At 44.0% G+C, this 23,039-nt stretch overlaps 1 protein-coding gene across 4 annotated transcripts in view; it reads left to right on the top strand.

Annotated features, from left to right (window-relative positions):
- LOC122542640 (circularly permutated Ras protein 1-like) overlaps nt 1–23,039 on the top strand; it is a 117,537-nt gene that overhangs the window by 77,371 nt on the left and 17,127 nt on the right. For 3 of the 4 annotated variants that reach the window (XM_087978141.1, XM_087978140.1, XM_087978142.1), the window contains exon 17: nt 6,450–6,590. In XM_087978141.1, the coding sequence (XP_087834267.1) occupies nt 6,450–6,590 (141 nt within the window). Of the gene's footprint in view, nt 1–6,449; nt 6,591–15,951; nt 16,046–20,800; nt 20,870–23,039 lie in introns of all 4 variants that reach the window. The other variant, XM_043680633.2, reaches the window with a different exon arrangement.

Genomic DNA, 23,039 nt, shown 5'->3' with positions numbered 1-23,039 from the left:
ATATGTGCCAGTACTAACCTCTTGAAGCACTTAATAATGAAGGATGTCAGAGCCCCTGGATAGTAGTCATTAATGCACGTTGCCTGGTTTGACTTTGGCACCAGGTTGATAGTGGTCTTCTTGAAGCAGGTGGGAACCTCATATCGTAATAAGGAGAGGTTCAAGATGCCTGCAAATACTCCTGCCAGCTGGTCCGTATGAAGGTTGAGTGCACAGCTGAGAACTCCATTTGGGACAGCTGCTTTCCATAGGTTCACACTCAGGAAAGCTGATCTGATGTCTGTGGTGGTGACTGTGGGTACAGGTGCACCTGAGGCTGTTGGAGTAGGTGACATTATTTCACTGATATTTTGTTCAAAATGGGCATAGAATAATTGAGTTCATCGGGGAGGAATGCACTGTTGTCAGCAATTCTACTCAACTTTGCTTTGTAGCCTGCATATTGTGTAAGATGAATATTAGGGATTGAGGAGGAAGTATTAACAAAGTGAGGACATAGATCAAGGAAGAACTTAAAGCGACTCACACCAGCGCCAGGATGCATGATGTGTCACATAGTTGGGCAGAAATGACAACCCTTTGTAGGGATACAGCTACCAGCTGTGGAGAGTTGCAGATTTGACACACTTATGAGCATGGTTTGGTGACTCAAGGCCAATCGGTTTAATATCAGTTAATACTGTGGATGCTGAATATCTGAAATGTGCTCTGTTAAAGTCATATTGGACTCAAAATATTAATTTCATCCTCTGCAGATGCTGCTAGACCTGCTGAGCTTGCTCACCAATTTCTATTTTTATTTTAGCTTAAGATCAGTGGTGGGTTAGGTTTTCAAAATATTAACGAGGGGAAATATTAGCAGTCAACTTCGACAAATTTGAGTTAATTAAGGAGAGCTAGCATGGATTATAAAAGGCACATTTCATTTGAGTTATCAAATTCAATCTTTTTGTAACATAGGAATTTGATAAAACAAGGCCAGTCAATGTGGTTCATGTCAATTTTAAGACAGCATTTGACAAGATAACATGCAAAAAGATTGGTCAATAAGATTGTGGTTCATCGGTTAAGAGGATCTTCATCAGCCTGAATAAAAGTTGGCTTGAAGGTAGCAATCATTGATTTGAGGTTTTTCAGACAGTTGGATGGTAGTTGTGATATTTCCAGGAATCAGTGCTAGAATAATAAACAAATGCATTTATTCTTGGACATTGGAATAGAGGTGAAACTTCAAAATTTGACAGTGATTGCAAATTTGGAGAAGGGACAAAGAGTTGGGATGCCAAACAACTGCAGCACAGTAGACAGGCAGGAGGCTGGAAGAACACAGCAAGCCAGATCGCATCAGGCGGTGCAGAAGTCAACTTCAGTCCTGAGGAAGGGTTACACCCAACATGTCGACTTCTGCACCTCCTGCTGCTGCCTGGCTTGCTGTCTTCTTCCAGCCTCCTGCCTTTCTATTTTGGATTCCAGCATCTGCAGTTTTTTTCTCTCTAAGCAACTACAGCAAGACATGGACTAACAAAACAGGTGTCAGATAGAATTTAATACAGGAAGCTGTGAGATGATACAGAGCTGGAAATGTGTTGCTGGAAAAGCGCAGCAGGTCAGGCAGCATCCAGGGAACAGGAGAATCGACGTTTCGGGCATAAGCCCTTCTTCAGCATCCTGTTCCCTGGATGCTGCCTGACCTGCTGCGCTTTTCCAGCAACACATTTCCAGCTCTGATCTCCAGCATCTGCAGACCTCACTTTCTCCTGTGAGATGATACACTTTAGCAGAAGGAATGTAGAGAGGTAATATAGATTTAATGGCATTATTCTAAAACTTATGATGAGAAAGAGAGTCTTGGAGTGCATGTGCATTGATCTTTGAAGACAGGAGGAAATAATGATAAAATCCCCTGTTGTTGATTTTAGAGTTTGTAATGCAGCTATTTAATGTAGAGCTGATAATGTGTTGCTGGAAAAGTGCAGCAGGTCAGGCAGCATCCAAGGAGCAGGAGAATCGACATTTCGGTCATGAGCCCTTTTTCAGGAATGAGGAAAGTGTGTCCAGCAGGCTAAGATAAAAAGTAGGGAGGAGGGATTGGGGGGAGGGGCATTGGAAATGCGATAGGTGGAAGAAGGTCAAGGTGAGGGTGATAGGTGGGAGTGGGGGCGGAGAGGTCAGGAAGAAGATTGCAGGTTAGGAAAGTGGTGCTGAGTTCGAGGGATTTGACTGAGACAAGGTGGGGGGAGGGGAAAGGAGGAAACTGGAGAAATCTGAGTTCATCCCTTGTGGTTGGAGGGTCCACCTCCAAACGGACTCCACCACCAGGGATATATTTCCCTCCCCTCCCCTATCAGCGTTCTGAAAAGACCACTCCCTCCGTGACTTCCTTGTCAGGTCCACACCCTCCACTCCTGGCACCTTCCCCTGCAACCGCAAGAAATGCAAAACTTGCGCCCACACCTTACTTCCCTCCAAGGCCCCAAGGGATCCTTCCATATCCGCCACAAATTCACCTGCACCTCCACACACATCATTTACTGCATCCTCTGCACCCAATGTGGCCTCCTCTATATTGGGGAGACAGGCCGCCTACTTGCGGAACGTTTCAGAGAACACGTCTGGGACACCCGGACCAACCAACCCAACCACCCCGTGGCTCAACACTTCAACTCCCCCTCCCACTCCACCAAGGACATGCAGGTCCTTGGGCTCCTCCATCGCCAGACCATAGCAACACAACGTCTGGAGGAAGAGCGCCTCATCTTCCGCCCTAGGAACCCTCCAACCACAGGAGATGAATTCAGATTTCTCCAGTTTCCTCATTTCCCCTCCCTCCACCTTGTCTCAGTCAAATCCCTCGAACTCAGCACCGCCTTCCTAACCTGCAATCTTCTTCCTGACCTCTCCGCCCCCACCCCCCCTCCGCCTATCACCTTCACCTTGACCTCCTTCCACCTATCGCACTTCCAACGCCCCTCCCCCAAGTCCCTCCTCCCTACCTTTTATCTTAGCCTGCTGGGCACACTTTCCTCATTCCTGAAGAAGGGCTCATGCCCGAAACGTCGATTCTCCTGCTCCTTGGATGCTGCCTGACCTGCTGCGCTTTTCCAGCAACACATTATCAGCTCTGATCTACAGCACCTGCAGTCCTCACTTTCTCCTCGAAGCTATTTAATGTCGGCAATTGATGAGCTGTAAGTAATTTTCAAAGTTTATTATGTCTGTTAAGAAGCAGCAGTTTAGATATGATCCATTGATTAATTAGATAAAGAAAAAATACAACTGTGACAATTGAGATGGTGCACGGATATCAGAGGGTAAACAAGCTGTTGATGTGAAATGCTTTGGTCTTGTACAAGAGATGGGGGCAGCATCCTGCTCTCTAGCCAAGGAATTAGTGAGCTCTTCCCTTGGTCTTCCCCTTCCCCTTCTGAGAGAAAGTGAGGAGTGCTGATGCTACAGAGTTAGAGCCGAAAAGGATGGTGCTGGAAAAGTATGCATGTCAGGCAGCATCTGAGGAGCAGGAGAGTTGATATTTTGGGCATAAACCTTTCATCAGGAATATGGGGGCGGAGCGGGGCTGAGAGATAAATAGGAGGGTAGGGGTGGAGCTAGGAAGGGAGGTGGCTGGGATGGCAATAAGTGGATGCAGATGGGGGTAATTGTGGTAGGTCGGCAGGGAGAAGATGGAGCGGAAAGGTGGACAGATCAAGAGGGCAGCGCTGAGTTAGAGGGTTTGATCTGAAATTGAGTTGGGGGAGGGGAGATTTAGAAACTAGTGAAGTCAATGTTGATGCCATGTGGTTGAAAGTTTCCAAAGCAGAAGATGAGCCGTTCTTCCTCCAGACATCGGTGGCTTGGATTTGGCAGTGGAGGAAGCCCAGGTCTTGCATGTCCTTGCTGGAGTGGGAGGGAGAGTTCACCTGTCCATCCTCCTTCCCACCTATCTGCCCCAGCCTCCCCATTGACTTATCACAATAACCCCCCACCTGCATCCACCTATCACCTTCCCAGCTACCCCCCCACCCACATTTCTGATGAAGGGCTTATGCCCGAAATGTCAACTCTCCTCGTCGGATGCTGCCTGACCTGCTGTGCTTTTCCAGCACCACACTTTTCAACTCTTTCCCTTCTGGTCCATCTCTCATCTGCCTGGTGGGGACTGCGGGGAGCAGCCAATGAGAACTGCTGCTGACAAGATCTGCTTGATGAGAATGATGCAGAAAAGAACTCCCCTCTGCTCTGGGCCATTATTGTTACATCTTATTTCTAAGGGCAGGTAATTTTGGCTGTGTCAATCAATTATCTGAATCCTTTTGGCCAATGGCCATGGGACAGCCATTCATGATGTTAGGTGATTGTTGTTCCCTTGCCACACATCATCAATGGTTTTCATTCCTTCCTGGAATAATACATTTCATAAACAATGCACTGATATTAGATTGCACTTGACATGAGATAAGCTGTTAGCATTAGTTTGGTAGGTATGGTGACCTCTGTGTTTTGGAATGTTAATTACTATTGTAGTGGCTGTTAAATGAAATCTCATTCACAACAAGTACCAGGAAAATTCCATTTTAAGGGACCTAATATGCAACACAGCTCTGGTCACCATACTTTCAAAGAGATAAGATCATTGAGGGGGGTCAGTGGAGATTTACCACAGTTATTCCTAAGGATTGAAACTTTAGCCAGGAAATAAGTTTGGAGAAACCGGATTCATTTTCCGTGGAGCAATTGAGAGGATGTTTAAAAGATTATGACAGTTTTGGATAAGAAAGACACGAAAAGTTAATCTCAGCTAATGATACAGTTACTCTGATACAGGCATTTGGAGTTTGATGATTTTAGTTGTGAGGATGAATTTTTTACACAATGGTTGGTCATGACTTGAGACTTGATGCCCAAATAAATGCTAGATGCAGAGATATCTATTTCAAAAGATAATTTGATGAGGACTTGAAAATAAACTGTCAGGGCTATAGGAAGCGTGTACAGGGGAGGGACAGACTAGAAGATTCACTGTGAGCCTGTATAGACTCGGTAAACTGATGGCTTCTGTGTTGCAAATGACACTGACGTTATGTAACTAATTAATGCCTCATGGATGTGATCAGAGGTAGGGTGTGTCAGAATCATGAGGAATAGATTGTGTGATGGCACTGTGCTTTGAAGAGATTTGTTCTCTGCTGTTTCACTTGCAGAGAGGTGTTGCTACAGTGGCACCAGAAGCAGCATGTAAACAGCTTTGAGCTCCCTGAGTTTTTTTTTAATTAGACAAAAGAAGCAGGAATCGGGCTCACACAGACCTAGAGTTTTAGTTTTGCTTTCATTTATGGTTTGGAACTGACTGTTGAAGTTGATAGATTTTTTCCCCAAAAGCTCAAGTGTCCGAATAAAGTGTGTTTTGCTAAGCCTAGTCATGGACGAATTGAATTACATCTGGAACAAAGTGTCTTACACTTGCCTCTAAATAAAATAAATTATTGATAGATTTTGAGGTGGGGGAGTTGGGTCTGGACCACAAAAGTGGGGATGCAGAGCAAAGGAGTAGAGAATGGAAGAACAATGTTTGGAGGGCAAAGCAGAAGGAATTCAGGCTGGAGGAAAGAGGATGGCTGTGGAAGACTCATGACACTACGCTATGAATGCAATTTATTTAATTCAGTGATTTAGACCCATATCTGAATGGAAAGTTGAGTAAAAACATCATCAATGAAAGCTTGTTTAATTTTGTGTGTGGATTGCTGATTGTACCCAAAGCCTAACCCAAATATTGCATTGAAATTACGCTGAAGTACTCTTCACTTACCGATCCAGCAAGGTCCTATGCTTGTACCAGTGTGGCACAGTCCTTGTGTAAGAATGTGCAGCATATTTCTATTTTTTGTTGTATGTGTACCCACATAGTTTTGTCTGTAGTTTAGCATGACATTGTCCTTGGACTAGTGTGTACCAGTGTGATGCTTCCATGTATACGGTAATTTGATCTTGTCAGTGTGCTGTCGTGCACTTGTGTGTTACTACTCATTTACCTTTTATGATACTGTTCACGCACCACTGTCCGTCTTTGTATACCGCAGATTGGTTAATGTGATGGCATGGATTGAATATTGGTTAATGAAGAGAAAACTGAGAGGAGGAATAAACGGGCCATTCTCAGGTTGAGAGGAGTGACTAGTGAGAATGTGCATGATGAGTTCTTGGGCCTCATAGCTCTCAGTTTGTATCAATGATTTGTATCAATGATTTGAATACAGGGATCAAATGTCATATTTTAAAATTTGTCGATGAGGTAAAGGTAGATTGGAAAGTGAGTTGTGAGAAGGATACAAAAATTCTTCAAGATAAATATTCAGTGCACTGTGCCCCTGTCTGCCAGTGTGCACCAAGTTGACACTAGTCATGCATTTGTTCTGCCTGTGCAGCTGAAGAAATTTTTTTTTATATTTCAGTGCCATTGCTAAGGACCATATAAACCTCAGTGTTCTACAGATTCATGCTGCACAGATTAGTGCTCGGTTGGCAATGGAGGGCAGGATGCAGGATGCCCAGAAAGAGGCTCTGGCTCAGAAGGCACTCATAGAAGAAATACTGTAAGTGGTGCAACACCAATTCTCCAATCCACTGTGTATGCAGAAGCCTGAGGTAATATTGGATGGTATTTTATCCATGGCCCACTGTTCTCTACGGTGGACCTGGAAGTGGGCGCCAGTTCTGATATCATTCTCTCCACTTGTTATGTGGATATAGAACCATGGAAAATAGGAGCAACTGTAGGCATAATCATGGCTGATCCTCTATGTCGATGCTATATTCCCACTCTCTCCACATAACGCTTCTTTCTTCTACAAATTCATATATTTCTTTGTTAAATATATTAAGTGACTTCACCTCCACAGCCTTCTGAGCTGGGGAATTCCTCGTTTCACGACCCCCTGAGTGAAGAAATTTCTCTTCATCTCAGTCTGAAATTGCCTACCCATATTCTGAGACTTTGACCATTCTAGATTTAGCTGGCAAAGGAAACATCCTCCCTGCAATTAGCCTGTCCAAGTCTATCAGAATTTTATGTTTCAATGAAATCCCCTCAATCTTCTAAATTCCAATGAATACAGACTCAGCTGATGTCCCGGAAATCCCATGCATCTTTCCTTCGGTAAGGAGATCAAAACTGGACACTGCTCCAGATGTGCTCTCACCAAGGCCTTCTAAAGCTGCTGAAGGACATTCTGTTCCTTTACTTGAATCCTCTTGTTATTAAGATCAACAAAATATTTGGTCTTCTGTTTGCTGCAATTACATGCTTACTCTTTCAGTACAGGGATAGCCATTCCTTTGTGCATCAACATTTTTACATCTATCACCATTCAAATAGTACTATTGGTATGTTTTTCCCACTGAAGTAGATAACTTCACATTTATCCACATAATACTACAACTGCCATGTATTTGTCCACTTACTCAACTTGTTTAAATCATTCTGAAGCCTCTTTATATCCTGCTCACCACTCCCACTCCCAACTAGTTTTTTTTACTGGCAGAGATCATGAAAACATGATGGGGCAGCATGGTGGCTCAGTGAATCGTACTGCTGCCTCACATTGCCAGGGACCTGGGTTTGATTCCCGCCTTGGGAGTTTGCACATTCTCCCCATGTCTGCGTGGGTTTCCTCCCACAATCCAAAGAAGTGCAGGTCAGGTGAATTGACCATGCTTAATTGCCCATAGTGTTAGGTCAGGGGTAAATATAGGATAGGGGAATGGGTCTGGGTGGATTACTCTTTGGAGGGTTGATGTGGACTTGTTGGGCCGAAGGGCCTGTTTCCATACTGTAGGGAATCTAATCTAAATGACACTCGATTCTTGATACTGATATATATTGTGAATAGCTGGGATCCAAGCTCTGACCCCTGCTGTACCCAACTTGTCAATGCCTACCAGTCCAAAGTTGAAACTTTATTGCTGGAACAGCACAGCAGGTCAGGCAGCATCCAGGGAACAGGAGATTCGACGTTTCGGGCACAGGCCCTTCTTCAGGAATGCCCTACCAGTCCAAAAACAATCAATTTATTCCCACTCTTTATTTCCTGCCTGCTAACCAATTCTCAATCCAGGCCAATATGTTACCACCAGTCCCAACTGCTTGACTTTGCACAATAACCTTTTATGTTGGATTCCATTGAAAACTTTTTGAAAAACCTATTATACTACATCCACTAGTTATCAATTGTTTATTTTACTTGTTAGGTCATCAAAAATCTCCAGTACATTTGTCAAACAATTTCTGTTTCATAAATCCATGTTGACTTTGTGTAATTCATTGGAATTTTCTGAACGTATTGTTATCACATCCATTATGACAAATACCAGCATTTTCCCGAATACTGAAGGTTAGCTAGCCAGTTTGTAATACCTGATTTCTTCCCCCTCTCCTATTTTAAGCAGTGGGGTAATGTTTGCCATCCTTCATTTGCTGAGATTGTTTCAGAACCTTAAAAATTTTGGAAGGTGACAGCCAATGCATCTATTATTCCCATAGGCACCTCCTTTCATATCCTGGGATGTAGATTATCAAGCCCGAGGATTTGTGTCTTCAGTTCACTATTGACTCCAGCACTGTTTTGTTATTAATATCATGTTCCTTCGATTCCTTCTTCCCAATGGACACTTGTTTCCCTAAAATGTCTGGTAGTTTCTTGCATCATCTTCTGTGAAGAGAGAATAAATTAAATGATTTAATTAATCTTTCCTTGTTCCTCATTATCAACTTACTGTTTCAGACTGGAAGGAGCTACATTTGACTTCAACTAGCTTTTCCTTTTTGCATGCTTAAAGAAGTTCTTACAGTCAGTTTTATATACATAGCACATTTACTCTTGGACTGTCTCTTCCCTATTTAGTCAACCTGTTGGTTCTCCTTTGCTGAATTCTAAGCAGCTCTGAGTACTCAGGCTTGTATTATGACATGGGGTCAGCAAGCCAAATGAAATCAATCTTTCTGTCCCTAGATTTGCAACACAGTAAAATTAAAACATTTAATGCATCTTAAAAATCACTCAATTATTCTTAATTGGATTTTAAGAATAACAGGTATCATCAGATATCAAGTCTATAACTTAAACAGAAATGAACAGTTATTAATAATGCAACTTTAGCAGAACATGAATAAACAAAAAGCCAGTCTACTTGATATCAATGATTTAAGCTCAATTTTCACTAACTAGAACCCTTCACTCAGCCACATACAGCCTGACACAGTTAAGGGAGAAGTTAAAAGAAAACAAGAAGCCATTTGCCATTTCAATAGTTTCATGGTGGGTACCAGGCTTTCAGAAATCTTTAGGTGTTCACAGGCACGTAAACTGGAGGGTCTTGCTTGAATTCCAAAGTCACTGATTCATGCAAACAGATCCAATAACCCTCCATGATTATACACCCACTTTTTGCAGAGGGGTATTTTCTTATCAGAACATCCAGCAAGTTACAACACGGTGAAAACCCAAGAGAGACGGAGAGAGCAAAACACTCAAAAGGTTTAAAACCACAGTCAGAACTCATTGACAGTTTTTTTTAAACCAACAGTCTCTCTGGCTGGTCAGCACCAATTCGCCTGTGATTGACCAAATCAATATCCAGCCAGTTGCCAATCTTGAGCTTCGAATATTGCAGTGTCAAAACACCTGTAGTTTGCTTCAGGCAATAATTAACCTGCAGTTATCTTTCCCCCAAGGCCAGTTCCCAGAAACAAAGATAATTTGGAGGTGCCAGTGCTGGACTGGGGTGTACAAAGTTAAAGATCACACAACATCAGATTATAGTCCAACAGGTTTGTTTGGAAGCACCAGCTTTCGGAGCACTGCTTCTTCATCAGGTGGTTGTGATGAAGGAGCAGCGCTCCGAAATCTGGTGCTTCCAAAGAAACAAACATCAGTTTGTTTGCTCTCTCCTCCTTACTTAAACAAGCTGCTGCTCAAATTTCAAAGTTTGATTCTCAAATTCAGCTCACACTTTAAAGCCACATTGGAAAAATGAAGAAAACCAAGAATGTTCACAATGACACTGTGTTCTTTCATCTGTAAAGAATGTATAATTCCTGTAATGCATGTAATTGCTCCTTAAATATTAACAATTGCTTATTTACTGTCATAGCTTTTAATGCAGTTACCCAGTCCATTGCAGCCACTCATCTCTTTAAGACTTAATAATTTGCATTGGTTAGATGTCCGCCCTTGTATTGGATTACTTCACTTTTTATCCCAATGAGGAATTTTATAATGATATGGCAACTTAACCATAAAAGACTGTCATTTGCATAAATGATTTAGATATGAACTTAGGAAGGTATAGTTAATAAGTTTGCAGATGACACCAAAGTTTGAGGTATTGTGCATAGCAAAGAAGGTTACCTTAGAGTTCAATGGGACCTTGATCAGCTGGGCCAATGGGCTGAGGAGTGGCAGATGGAATTTAATTTTGATTAATGTGAGGTGCTCCATTTTAGTAAGGCAAATCAGAGTAGGACTTAAACACTTAATGGTAAGGTTCTGAGGAGTGTTGCTGAACAAAGTGACCTTGGAGTGCAGGTTCATAGTTCCTTGAAAGTGGAGTTGCAGGTGGATAAAATAATGAAGAAGGCGTTTGGTATGCTTTCCTTTATTGATCGGTGCATTGAGTATAGATGTTGGGAGATCTTGTTTTGGCTGTACAGGACACTTTTGGTATGTTGTGTGCAATTCTGGTCTCCCTCCTATCGGAAGGATGTTGTGAAATTTGAAAGGGTTCAGAAAAGATTTACAAGGATGTTACCAGGATTGGGGGGATTGAGCTATAGGGAGAAGCTGAATAGGCTGGGGCTGTTTTCCTTGGAGCGTTGGAGGCTGAGGGGTGAGTTTATAGAGGTTTATAAAATCATGAGGGATATGGATAGGATAAATAGACAAAGGCATTTCCCTGGGGTGGGGAGTCCAGAACTAGAGGGCATAGGTTTAGGGTGAGAGGGGAAAGATTTAAAGGGACCCAAGGGGTAATGTCTTCATGCAGAGGATGTTGCATGTGTGGCATGAGCTGCCAGAGGAAGTGGTGGAGGTTGTATAATTACAGCATTCAAAAGGCATCTGGATGGGTATACGAATAGGAAGGGTTTGGAGGGATATGGGCCAAGTGCTGACAAATGGAACTAAATTAGGTTAGGATATCTGGTCAGTATGAGCGAGTTGGATTGAAAGGTGTGTTTCTGTGCTATACATCTCTATGACCTCCTGCATCTAGATTATTAATTAATCCCTTCCCATTACAGGAGATAGTGAGGACTGCGGATGTTGGAGACAGAATCAATAAAGTGTGGCACTGGAAAATGCACAGCAGGTCAGGCAGCATCTGAGGGGCAAGAGAGTCGACATTTCGCGCATAACCCTTCATCAGCACTGATGAATGGCTATGCCCTAAATATCAACTCTTGTTCCTCGAATACTGCCTGACCTGCTGTGCCTTTTCCAGTGCCACACTCTATCAGTCCCTTCCATTACACAAAACCAAACCTAGGATAAACCTGTTCCCAAGTTTGTTCTGTAACTTATGTTCTAAAATGTGCACCTAGTACAGAACTCAGGAATTCATCCAACATAGTTTTCCTGCAAATGTGGATTTTGCAGTCTATATATCTGGGGAGAGCACTGGCCTCTTGGCTGCTCAGGTCTTGCTGAGACTGACTTTATTTTACACTCTCACTCACTTCCAGCTTGATTCCCCCATGCCTTGGACCACAACCCAATGCCACTACCCATCTCCACGTCATTCATTTGCACTTGCCAGCCCCAGTTCTCTAAGCAGACTGTTATTCTCTCGCTTTCTTCCCTTGAAATTCAACAAAGAAAGCAGCTGACCTGAAATGCCATTAGACTCTGCCAGTTGTTGTATGTCATCTCTGAACAAATGTGAACTGAATATAACAAAATTCCCACGCACTGTTGAGTTCATGTTAAACATAAAATTTAATTCCAAGGAGTGTTAATATAATTATTTATTGAATGTAAATATCTTACAAAGTAGGAATCTGCCATGGGAAGTTATTTGGTGTGACCTGCTGTTGACTTTTTCTCTGCATTTTAACCTGCTGCAGGGCAATGTGCAAATTTAGCTCCCACCCAACTCATTTTTTGCTGTGTTTATTAACACTTAGCAGCATGTGTAGTAGCAGTAAAATCTCTGAAATACATTGAAACACAGAATGATAAAATCCTAACAATCCTTAAAAATGGGGGAAAAATACTGATGAAGAGAAAGAAATTGCTAGATTTTCAGATTTTTTACAAATTGGCTTTAATTGCACCTTCATGTGTCGGATTGGTTGGTTAGCTCAGTAGACTGGACAGCCGGTTTGTGATACAGAATGATGTCAACCGTGAATTCAATTCCCACATTAGCTGAGGTTACCTTCTCAGTCTCCCTCCTCCCTTGAGTGATGAAGACCCTCAGGTTAAACCACCACCAGTTGTTTCTCTGTAATGAGAGAGCAGCTCTGTGGTCTGCTAGGACTGTAGCAACTTTATATGCACATTTGAAAATAAATTGGAAGTGACCAAGTGCAGTCAGAATTTGTCACTTGCCTGACCCGTCTCCTTGGATGCTGTTCGAGACATCATGAAATTATCCCATGATCTTTTTGTACTGTGTGGAAAAAACTTTTGTAAATTCACCACATGAATGTGAGATAACTGTTCTTTGTAGATATGTGATGCTCCTGCACCTTTAAGAGAGATTTATTCTGTGTTGTTACTCTTGTAGAGGGATGTTATCACAATAGTGGTGGAATGTCTGCTTCAGATGCAGTGGGTAAATAGTTTTGAGCTCACTAAAGATTTTTTTAAATATTAGACAAAAGAAGCATGAGTTGGTGCAAAAGCATGAGTTGGTGCAGTTAGGCTCTCACAGACCCGGGTTTTAGTTTTACTTTCAGTTGGGGTTTGGAGCTGGCTGTTGAAGCTGATAGATACAGCTCTCTCTCTGCTGTAACAAAAATCTTAAGTTCTCCCTCTGCTGCTAGATTGTTGCTTTCAATGTTCCTTTCTTTTGGAATAGAAAAGAAATAGCACGTGAGGAAAATCTGTTTTGCTGAACTTACCTTTGCCAAGAGTGTGTTTATGGGATGCTGCTATATAGGAACAGTTGATGATTAGTCCCTTAAATAATATCTTACTAAGTATTTCAAGAGAGTTAAAGTTATGTAAGTTATATATTTTTTGGTTTGTATATTTTTTTATTTCAAAAATATACTTTATTCATAAAATTATTTGGATCTCTATACAACTGGTCAGCCATTCTTGTGCACACATTATATTGCTTTACATACAGACATCAAAATTTATTTTTCCTATATACAAGTCTGTGCATTTACTATCCAGCTCTTCTGCTGAGGCGTCAGTGGAGCCCAAATGACTCGGTGGGCCCCCTGTTCCTCTTAGGCAGGCAGATGTTACACGGTGGTCTTTCTCCATCGTGCCTTGGCGGTAGCTGCCCCAAGCTTCAGCGCGTCCCTCAACACGTCCTGGACCTTGGAATGTGCCAGTCTGCAACACTCAGTCGGGGTCAGCTCCTTCAGCTGGAAGATCAACAGGTTTCGGACCGCCCAGAGAGCGTCCTTCACCAAGTTGATGATCCTCCAGGCACAGTTGATGTTCGTCTCGGTGTGCGTCCCGGGGAACAGGCCATAGAGCACCGAGTCCCGCGTCACGGCGCTGCTCGGGGCGAACCTCGACAAACACCACTGCATTCCTCTCCAGACTACTTCTGCATAGGCACATTCCAGAAGGAGGTGTGTGACAGTCTCGTTTTCCCCCCCCCCCCCGCAGCCGCTTCGAGGGCAGCGTGCGGTGCGGCTGAGAGTCCGGGTGCGCATAAAGGATCTCACAGGCAGAGCCTTTCTCACCACCAGCCAAGCCATGTCTTGGTGCTTGTTGGTAAGTTCTGGCGATGAGGCATTCTGCCAAATGACTTTGACAGTCTGCTCAGGGAACCGCTCGATAGGATCCGCCCTCTCCTTTTCCCGAAGGGTCCCAAGGACAATATGTGCTGACCACTTCCTGATGGACTTGTGTTCAAAGGTATTTTTCTTCATAAACTTCTCCACGAAGGACAGGTGATACGGAACGAGCCAACTACTCGGTGCGTTCCGCGGCAGTGAGGCCAGGCCCATCCTTCGCAACACCTCAGTACATAGTGTCACTTGGTGTTTGCGTACCGGGGATCCACGCACAACTTGATGCAGCCACACACAAAGGTGGCCATCAGGGTGAGGGCAGCATTGGGTGTATTTTTTCCCGGTTGCCCAGATCTTTATACATCGAGTCCCTTCAGACCTGGTCCATCTTTGATCTCCATATAAACTGGAAGATGGCCCGGGTGACTGCAGCGACACAGGTTCTGGGAAAAGGCCAGACCTCTGCCACATATAACAACACTGACAATGCCTCACACTTGATGATCAGGTTTTTACCCACAATGGAGAGTGAACGTAGCTTCCATCTGCCCAGTGTCTGCCTCACTTTACTGATATGCTCATCCCAAGACTTGGCTCATGCCCCAGCCCCTCCGAACCAAATATCCAGCACCTTCAGGTGGTCAGTCCTGACAGTGAAGGGGATCAAGGATTGGTCGGCCCAGTTCCTGAAGAGCATGGCCTCGCTCTTGCCTCGGTTTACTTTGGCTCCCGAGGCCTGTTCGAACTGGTCACATATGCGCATGAGTCTGTGCACGGTCAGCGGATCCGAGCAGAAAACGGCGACGTCATCCATGTACAGGGAGGCCTTAACCTGCAGGCCCCCGCTGCCAGGAATAGTCACCCCTCTCAGGCTTGCATCCTTCCTGATGGACTCAGAAAATGGCTTTATGCAGCACACAGACAAGGCAGGAGAGAGAGGGCAGCCCTGCCTGACTCCAGATCTGACTGGGAAGCTATCTGATTCCCACCCATTGATTGAGACTGCACTGACAATGTTGGTGTACAGCAGTCTGATCCAATTGCAGATTTCCTCCCCAAAGCCCATTTTGGAGAGAATATTTCTCATATACGTTTGTGATATCCCGTCAAAGGCTTTCTCCTGGTCCAGGCTGATTAGGCAGGTTTCCAACCCTCTGTCCTACATGTAGGTGATCGTATCCCTGAGGAGTGCGAGACTCTCTGCGATCTTCCTGCATGGTACAGCACAGGTTTGGTCAGGGTGAATCACCGACCCCAGAGCAGACCTATATTAACTGTGTTGTAAGAATATAGTGTGTTTTTCTTAAAGCCCAGTAGTGGACCAAGTCAAATTACATCTGGAACACAGTGCCTTACACTTGCGTTAGAATAAAAGTTGGAGTCTTGGCTATCTCTTTGATCTATTTTGAAGGGGTTTGGTCTGGTCAATAACAACGATATTCAAGTCTTTGCAAAATACTTTGGTGTATCTTGACGATATGAAATGCCATCTATGAATATATCATACTGCGCAAGCTGTCTACAAACATAAGACCACGTTATTTGTGCAGTCAAACTGAGACTGCACCTTAACATGTAGTAGCTTTGCAGCTGCCGTCCTCTCTAAGTGAGGCACATTTAGGATCTGCTTGGTCTAGTGCAAGAGAGGAAAACCATTTGCTGGCCTAATGTAAAAATGCTGTTACATTAAACAGGAAGCAGTTCATAGCACGTTAGCACCGATTTACTGGTTACATTTTTGAGTTGGAAGAATTGTGAGGAGGACCTGACTGTTGCTTAGGACACTCATCAGTTCCTGAACTTTCAAATGCTCACTCTCTGATAACAGTTTGTTCCTTCTTACACTGTCTACTGTGCTGAGAGTGATACATTTCTCAATAACATTGCCAGCCAATCCTCCAAGTTAACTACCCTTTCACAAACTAATCTTCCCATCAGGATGATGCAGTTGAATCCAATAATAATTGTTATTTCCACAGAGCCAGAAAGAATGATCTGGAGCAAGGAGCGATTTACGAGAGTTGGATGCAATCCATGTCCCCTATTTATAGTGCCCTCAATTGCAAAACTCAGGTAATCATTCCTTTTTCTTTCTTTATTTGCCCTTAACATTCCAACAGCAACTACAATTGAAGAATATATTTCACTAATCCATTAATTCCATTGAATTTAATAAAAATCTGGAATTGGGAGTCTAATGATGACCATGACTCCTTGTTGATTTTTTGGGAAAACCCCATCTGGGTCACTAATGTCCTTTAGGGTTGGAAACTGCTATCCTTACCTGCTCTGGCCTATATATGACTCCAGACCCACAGCAATGCGGTTGAGTCTTACGTGCCTACGGGATCATTAGGGATGGGCAATAAATGCTGGCCTGGCCAGTGATGCCCACATCCTGTGAATGATTTATTTTCAAAATCCTGAATCAGTTTTGACAGTTTATGCGAACAGCACAGCCTGTGGCCTGTCTAACAGTGCACTCACTACTTTTTTACCTAGCTTCTACAGAAATCTCTGAGCAGTTATTAGGAGGATGGTTTGCTTTGTTTGTTCCCGGTCTCTAAGCCATTTGACATTAATCTTAATTCAGAAGATATAGCAAGGCATTTTCATCTGTGACTCACTAAGAAAGTTAAGTATTGTATTAGGGGAGGCAGTGGTGTAAAGGTATTGTCACTGCACTAGTAATCCATGTTCCTATGCCAGTGCTGTGGGCACGTGGATTCTAATCCTATCACAGCAAGTGGTGAAATTTGAATTCAGTCATCAATCAGAAATTTAAGCTACCATTTATTTGAAATGGCCGAGGAAGCCACTCATTTTACCTGATTGGGTTCAGAAGAACAATTGTCACCCGAGTAAAAGTTTTTAATTTGTGAAGTCTCCAAGCTGTGAGTTTGTATAGAAGCTGTCTTAAGATGGAGAACTGAAAACTATCAGGGAGGAGAAAGTGAGGTCTGCAGATGCTGGAGATCAAAGTTGAAACTTTATTGCTGGAACAGCACAGCAGGTCAGGCAGCATCCAGGGAACAGGAGATTCGACGTTTCGGGCACAGGCCGAAAGAAGGGCCTGTGCCCGAAACGTCGAATCTCCTGTTCCCTGGATGCTGCCTGACCTGCTGTGCTGTTCCAGCAATAAAGTTTCAACAACTGAAAACTATCAATCAAGTAAGAAACTAAAGAGTTGAGAAAAAGGTGATATTCCTTTTGGATTGACGATAATTAAAGGATGCTAATGGAAACAAATTGAAGCTTTGTTTTGCTATTGTATTAAAATGTTTGTACACTCTTCTTTATAGAATGTCTCTCTTTTGTTAAAGAGTGTTTGCTGCATAGTGTAAATACGTTCAATGGCGAGGAGAAAGTGAGGACTGCAGATGTTGGAAATCAGAGCCGAGACTGTGGTGCTGGAAAAACACCAGTTGGTCAGGCAGCATCTGAGGAGCAGGAGAATCGACATTTCGAGCTTAAGCCCTTCATCTTGATGAAAAGCTTATGCTCAAAACATTGCTTCTCCTGCTCCTCAGATACTGCCTGATGGTTGTGCTTTTCCAGCACCACACTCTTGACCATGTTCAATGGCTGATCACCATGGTAGTCAATTACAAAAATTAAACATATGATCAATCAATCTATGCTTTACCCTTGTCTCTGAAACAAAAATAAAGTTATAGAGAAACTGAGCAGGTCTGATAACATCTGTAGAGAGAAAAACAAAATTAATGTTTTGAGTTCTATGACCCATCATCAGAACTAAAAGCAGCTGCAAAAGCATGGTATTTCTGCAAATGATGAGGCTTTGGAGAGGTGGATAGGAGTGAATAGAATATATGGCGATGATGCCAAGAGATAATACAAGGAGAGGCCAGTAAAAGGTTTGCTGAAGATAAAGCAGGGAGAGTAGAGGTGAGGGCAGTTGAATGTTCCTCCTGCAGAATGTGGGAGGTAAGGGTCACCACTAGTGTCCCTGCTGACTTCATCTGCGGGAAGTGCACCCAACTCCAGCTCCTCGAAAACCGCATTAGGGAACTGGAACTTGGTGAACTTCGGATCATCTGGGAGGCAGAGGGGGTTATTGAGAGGAGTTACAGGGAGGGAGTAACACCTCAGGTACAAGAAGAAAGTAGATGGGTTACCGTCAGGGGACAGACAGGGAACCGGCAGGCAGTGCAGGGATCCTCTGTGACCATTCCCCTCAATAATAAGTATACCGTTTTGGATACTGTTAGTGGTGAGGGACTTACCAGGGGTAAGCAATGGGGCTAAGGTCTCTGGCACAGTCCTGGTTGTTCAGAAGAGAAAAGAGGAGCAGAGCATTAGTCATTAGGGACACCAGATTTGGGGGACAGATGAGAGGTTCTGTGGGAATGAGAGAGACTCATTGTGTTGCCTCCCAGGTGCCAGGGTTCGTGAGTCTTTGATTGTATTTTCCAGATCCTTGAGGGGAAGTGAGAGCAGCTCCAAGTCATGGTCCACATAAGCACGAATGACATAGATGGGGATTTAAGGCAGAAATTCAGGAAGCTAGGGTGGAAGCTTAGAGCGAGGACAAACAGAGTTGTTATCTCTGATTTGTTGCCTGTGCCACACGCTAGCGAGGCGAGGAATAGATAAAGAGAGGAGTTGGACACATGGCTACAGGCAGGAGGGAGGGGTTCGGATTCCTGGATAATTGGGGCTCTTTCTGCGGTGGGTGGAACCTCTACAAACAGGATGGTCTTCACCTGAACCAGAGGGGTACCGATATCCTGGGGAGTGAAATTTGCTAATTCTCTCCAGTTGGGTTTTTATTAATGGGAGATGGGAGTCTAAATTGTTGTATGAGTATACGGGAGGTTGAGAGTAATGAGGTCCAAAATAAGGTTTCAAGGTAGCAAGAGTGCACCAGCAAGAAGTTGGTTTGAAGTGTGTATACTTCAACGCCAGGAGCATCTGGAGTAAGGTTGATGAACTTGAGATTTCGATGTTGTGGCCATTTTGGAGACCTGGATAGAGCAGGGACAGGAATGGTTATTGAATGTTCCGGAATTTATATATTTCAGTAAGAACAAGGAAGATGGTAAAAGGTGGAGGGGTGGCAGTGTTCATCAAGAGCAGTATTGTGGTTGCAAAAAGGACATTTGAGGACTCGTCGACTGAGGAATTATGGGCTGAGGTTAGAAACAGGAAAGGAGCGGTCACCCTATTAGGAGTTTTCTATAGGCCTCCGAATAGTTCCAGAGATGTAGAGGAAAGGATTGCAAAGATGATTCTCAATAGGAGCGAGAGTGACAGGGTAGTTGTTATGGGGTCTTTAGTTTTCCAGGTATTGACTGGGAAAACCATAGTTCAAGTACTTTAGATGGGTCAGTTTTTGTCCAATGTGTGCAGGAGAATTTCCTGAAACAGTATGTAAACAGGTCAACAAGGGGAGAGTCCACATTAGATTTGGTACTGGGTAATGAACCCTGCCAGGTGTTAGATTTGGAGGTAGGTGAGCACTTTGGTGATACTGACCACAATTTGGTTATATTTACTTCAGGCTATTGCACAAAATACAGAGGCAAGAGATTGAGGGTGTTTTGGCGGTTTGGATCAGAAATTCGCTTGCTGAAAGAAGACCTAGGGTGGTGATTGATTGGAAATGTTCATCCTGGAATTCAGTTACTAGTGGTGTACCACAAGGATCTGTTTTGGGTCCACTGCTGTTTGTCATTTTTATAAAGGAGCTGGATGAGGGTGTGGAAGGATGGGTTAGTAAATTTGCAGATGACACTAAGGTCGACAGAGTTGTGGATAGTGCAGAAGGATGTTGCAGGTTACAAAAGGACATAGATAAGTTGCAGAACTGAGCTGAGAGGTGGCAAATGGAATTTAATGCGGAAAAGTGTGAGGTAATTCACTTTGAAAGGAGCAACAGGAATAAAGAGTGCTGGGCAATGGTAAGATTCTTGGTTGTGTTGATGAGCAGAGAGATCTTGGTGTCCATGTACATAAATCCCTGAAAGTTGCCACCCAGGTTGATAGGTTTAATAAGGCATATGGTGTGTTAGGTTTTATTGGTGGAGGGATTGAGTTTCGAAGCCATGAGGTCATGTTGCAGCTGTACAAAACTCTAGTGCGGTCGCACTTGGAGTATTGCATACAGTTCTGGTCACTGCATTATAAGAAGGATGTGGAAGCTTTGGAAAGGGTTCAGAGGAGATTTACTAGGATGTTGCCTGGTATGGAGGGAAGGTCTTAAGAGGAAAGGGTGAAGGATTTGAGGCTGTTTTCATTATAGAGAAGAACGTTGAGAGGTGACTTAATTGAGACATATAATCAGAGGGTTAGAAAGGGTGGACAGTGAGAGCCGTTTTTCCTCAGATGGTGATGATTAGCATGAGGCGATATAGTTTTAAATTGAGGGGTGATAGATATTTCTTTCCTCAGAGAGTAGTAGGTGCGTGGAACGCAATGCCTGCAACAGTAGTAGACTCGCCAACTTTAAATGGTCAATGGATAGACATATGGATGAAAATGGAATAGTGTTGGTTAGATGGCTTCAGATTGGTTTCACAGGTCAGCACAACATTGAGGGCCGAATGGCCTGTACTGCACTGTAATGTTCTATGTAGGATGTGAACAGGAACTGGTTTTCAACTCAGCACATGTCTTCAGCATCAAAAATATACGTTTCCAATTGCATTTAGTTCTGACGAAGGGTCACAGAACCCAAAATGCTAATTTTGTTTTTCTTTCTCCAGGTGCTGTCAGACTTGCTGAGTTACTTGAGTACTTCCTATTTTTGTTTGAGATTTCTAGCATCCATGTTTTTGATTTTTTTCACTCTGGCCTCTCTTCCAGGATGCAGTAACAGCACAACCTTTGTATGAGGCATTAAGTTCCAAGCGCAGTAGAGAATCTGTTGTTAAGGTAAGGACCAATTGATGCAAATGCTGATATTGGTGATTGTTTATGTAAAACTGGATTTACAGATAGTGCATTGCAGCGGCTTACTTGCCAGTTCAATGCAATCATTTTTGGTGTAACCTTTTCAATGCAGTGAAACATTGAATCATAACAGAATAATTAGTATCCATCATCTGGTACCACTCACCCTGGCGAGTCTATCTCCTTTTGAAAGTCCAACCAATCAGGTTTGAACTCCACGTGGCATAAATATTGCCTCTTGAAATGATATTCTAGTGAATTGCCCTGATAAGTACAAGATGAAAAGCTGCAAAAAAACCTTTATTTTTAGTAATAATTTCTGTATTTATGATTCCAGATGTTCAAAGCTTTTTAAAAATTATGTAAGGGCACTGTGCTTCTCGGATTTGACCATTCACTGTTGACAGCACCTTTGCAGTACTGCTTTATAATAACCATAACGGCTTTACTTGTCAGTTTAAGACAAAGAATAAGTCCATTTGAAACCGGAATTTTACATTGATTGCAATTAAACAGAATAACATAATTCTAGGTTAAATGATGAATGTACCCTGATTCGATTAAATATAAACCTCCCTATTGTTTTGGACCAGACCAAACCCTACCCCCAAATATAGTAAGGAGATGACTTAGACCATAACTTTCAAATTTATTTAAAAGTAAGTGTAAGGTGCTATGTGCCATATTAATTTGTTTGGTCCATCATTATTCTGTAAGAAGTACACACTGCCTGGAGCAGATACCTTGGCTGAAACTTTATTGCTGGAACAGCACAGCAGGTCAGGCAGCATCCAGGGAACAGGAGATTCGACGTTTCGGGCACAGGCCCTTCTTCAGGAATGAGCAGAGAGTGTTCAGTAGGAGAAGATAAAAGGTAGGGAGGAGGGACTTGGAGGAGGGGAGTTGGAAATGTGATAGGTGGAAAGAGGTCAAGGTGAGGGTGATAGGTCGGAGTAGGATGGAGGCGGAGAGGTCAAGAAGAAGACTGCAGGTCAGGAAGGCGGTGCCGGGCTGGAGGGATCCGGCTGAGACAAGGTGGGGGGAGGGGGGATGAAGAAACTGGTGAAGTCCAAGTTCATCCCCTGCGGTTGGAGGGTTCCCAGTCGGAAGATAAAACGCTCCTCCTCCGACCGTCGGGTTGTTGTGGTTTGGCGGTGGATGAGTCCAATGACCTGCATATCCTCGGTGGAGTGGGAGGGGGAGTTGAAATGCTGTGCCACAGGTTGGTTGGGTTGGTTCGTCCGGGTGGCCCAGAGGTGCTCTCTGAATCGCTCCGCAAGTAGGCGGCCTGTCTCCCCAATATAGAGGAGGCCACACCGGCTGCAGCGGATGCAGTAGATGATGTGGGTGGAGGTGCAGGTGAATCTGTGGCGGATATGGAAGTTTCCCTTGGGGCCTTGGAGAGAAGTGAGGGGGGAGGTGTGGGCGCAAGTGTTGCACCTCCTGCGGTTGCAAGGGAAGGTGCCGGGAGTGGAGGTTGGGTCAGTGGGGGGTGTGGATCTGACAAGGGAGTCGCGGAGGGAGTGGTCTCTACGGAAAGCTGATAGGGGAGGGGAGGGAAATATATCGTTGGTGCTGGGGTCTGTTTGGAGGTGGCGGAAGTGACGGCGGATGATGCGCTGTACATGGAGATTGGTGGGGTGGTAGGTGAGGACCAGTGGGGTTCTGTCCTGGTGGCGGTTGGAGGGGCGGGGCTCAAGGGCGGAGGAGCGGGAAGTGGAGGAGATGCGGTGGAGGGCACCGTCGACCACGTCGGGGGGGAAATTGCGGTCCTTGAAGAAGGAGGCCATCTGTGTTGTACGTATTTTGAACTGGTCCTCCTGGGAGCAGATGCGGCGGAGACGAAGGAATTGGGAGAATGGGATGGCGTTTTTACAGGGGGCAGGATGGGAGGAGGTGTAGTCCAGGTAGCTGTGGGAGTCGGTTGGTTTGTAGTAGATGTCCGTGTTGATTCGGTCGCCTGAGATAGAAACAGAAAGGTCTAGGAAAGGGAGGGAGGAGTCCGAGACTGTCCAGGTGAATTTGAGGTCGGGGTGGAAGGTGTTAGTGTAGTGGATGAACTGTTCAACCTCCTCGTGGGAGGTTGAAATGCTGCCTAACCAACTCACCTGCTATATTTAATCTCTCCTGAACATTTGACACACCATCTATG

This window comes from Chiloscyllium plagiosum, unplaced genomic scaffold (genome assembly GCF_037043375.1).
Source record: "Chiloscyllium plagiosum isolate Xiang-an unplaced genomic scaffold, Cpla_swu_hap1 HiC_scaffold_33, whole genome shotgun sequence".
Lineage (NCBI taxonomy): Eukaryota > Metazoa > Chordata > Chondrichthyes > Orectolobiformes > Hemiscylliidae > Chiloscyllium > Chiloscyllium plagiosum.
This window is presented reverse-complemented; position numbering and strand designations above follow the sequence as displayed.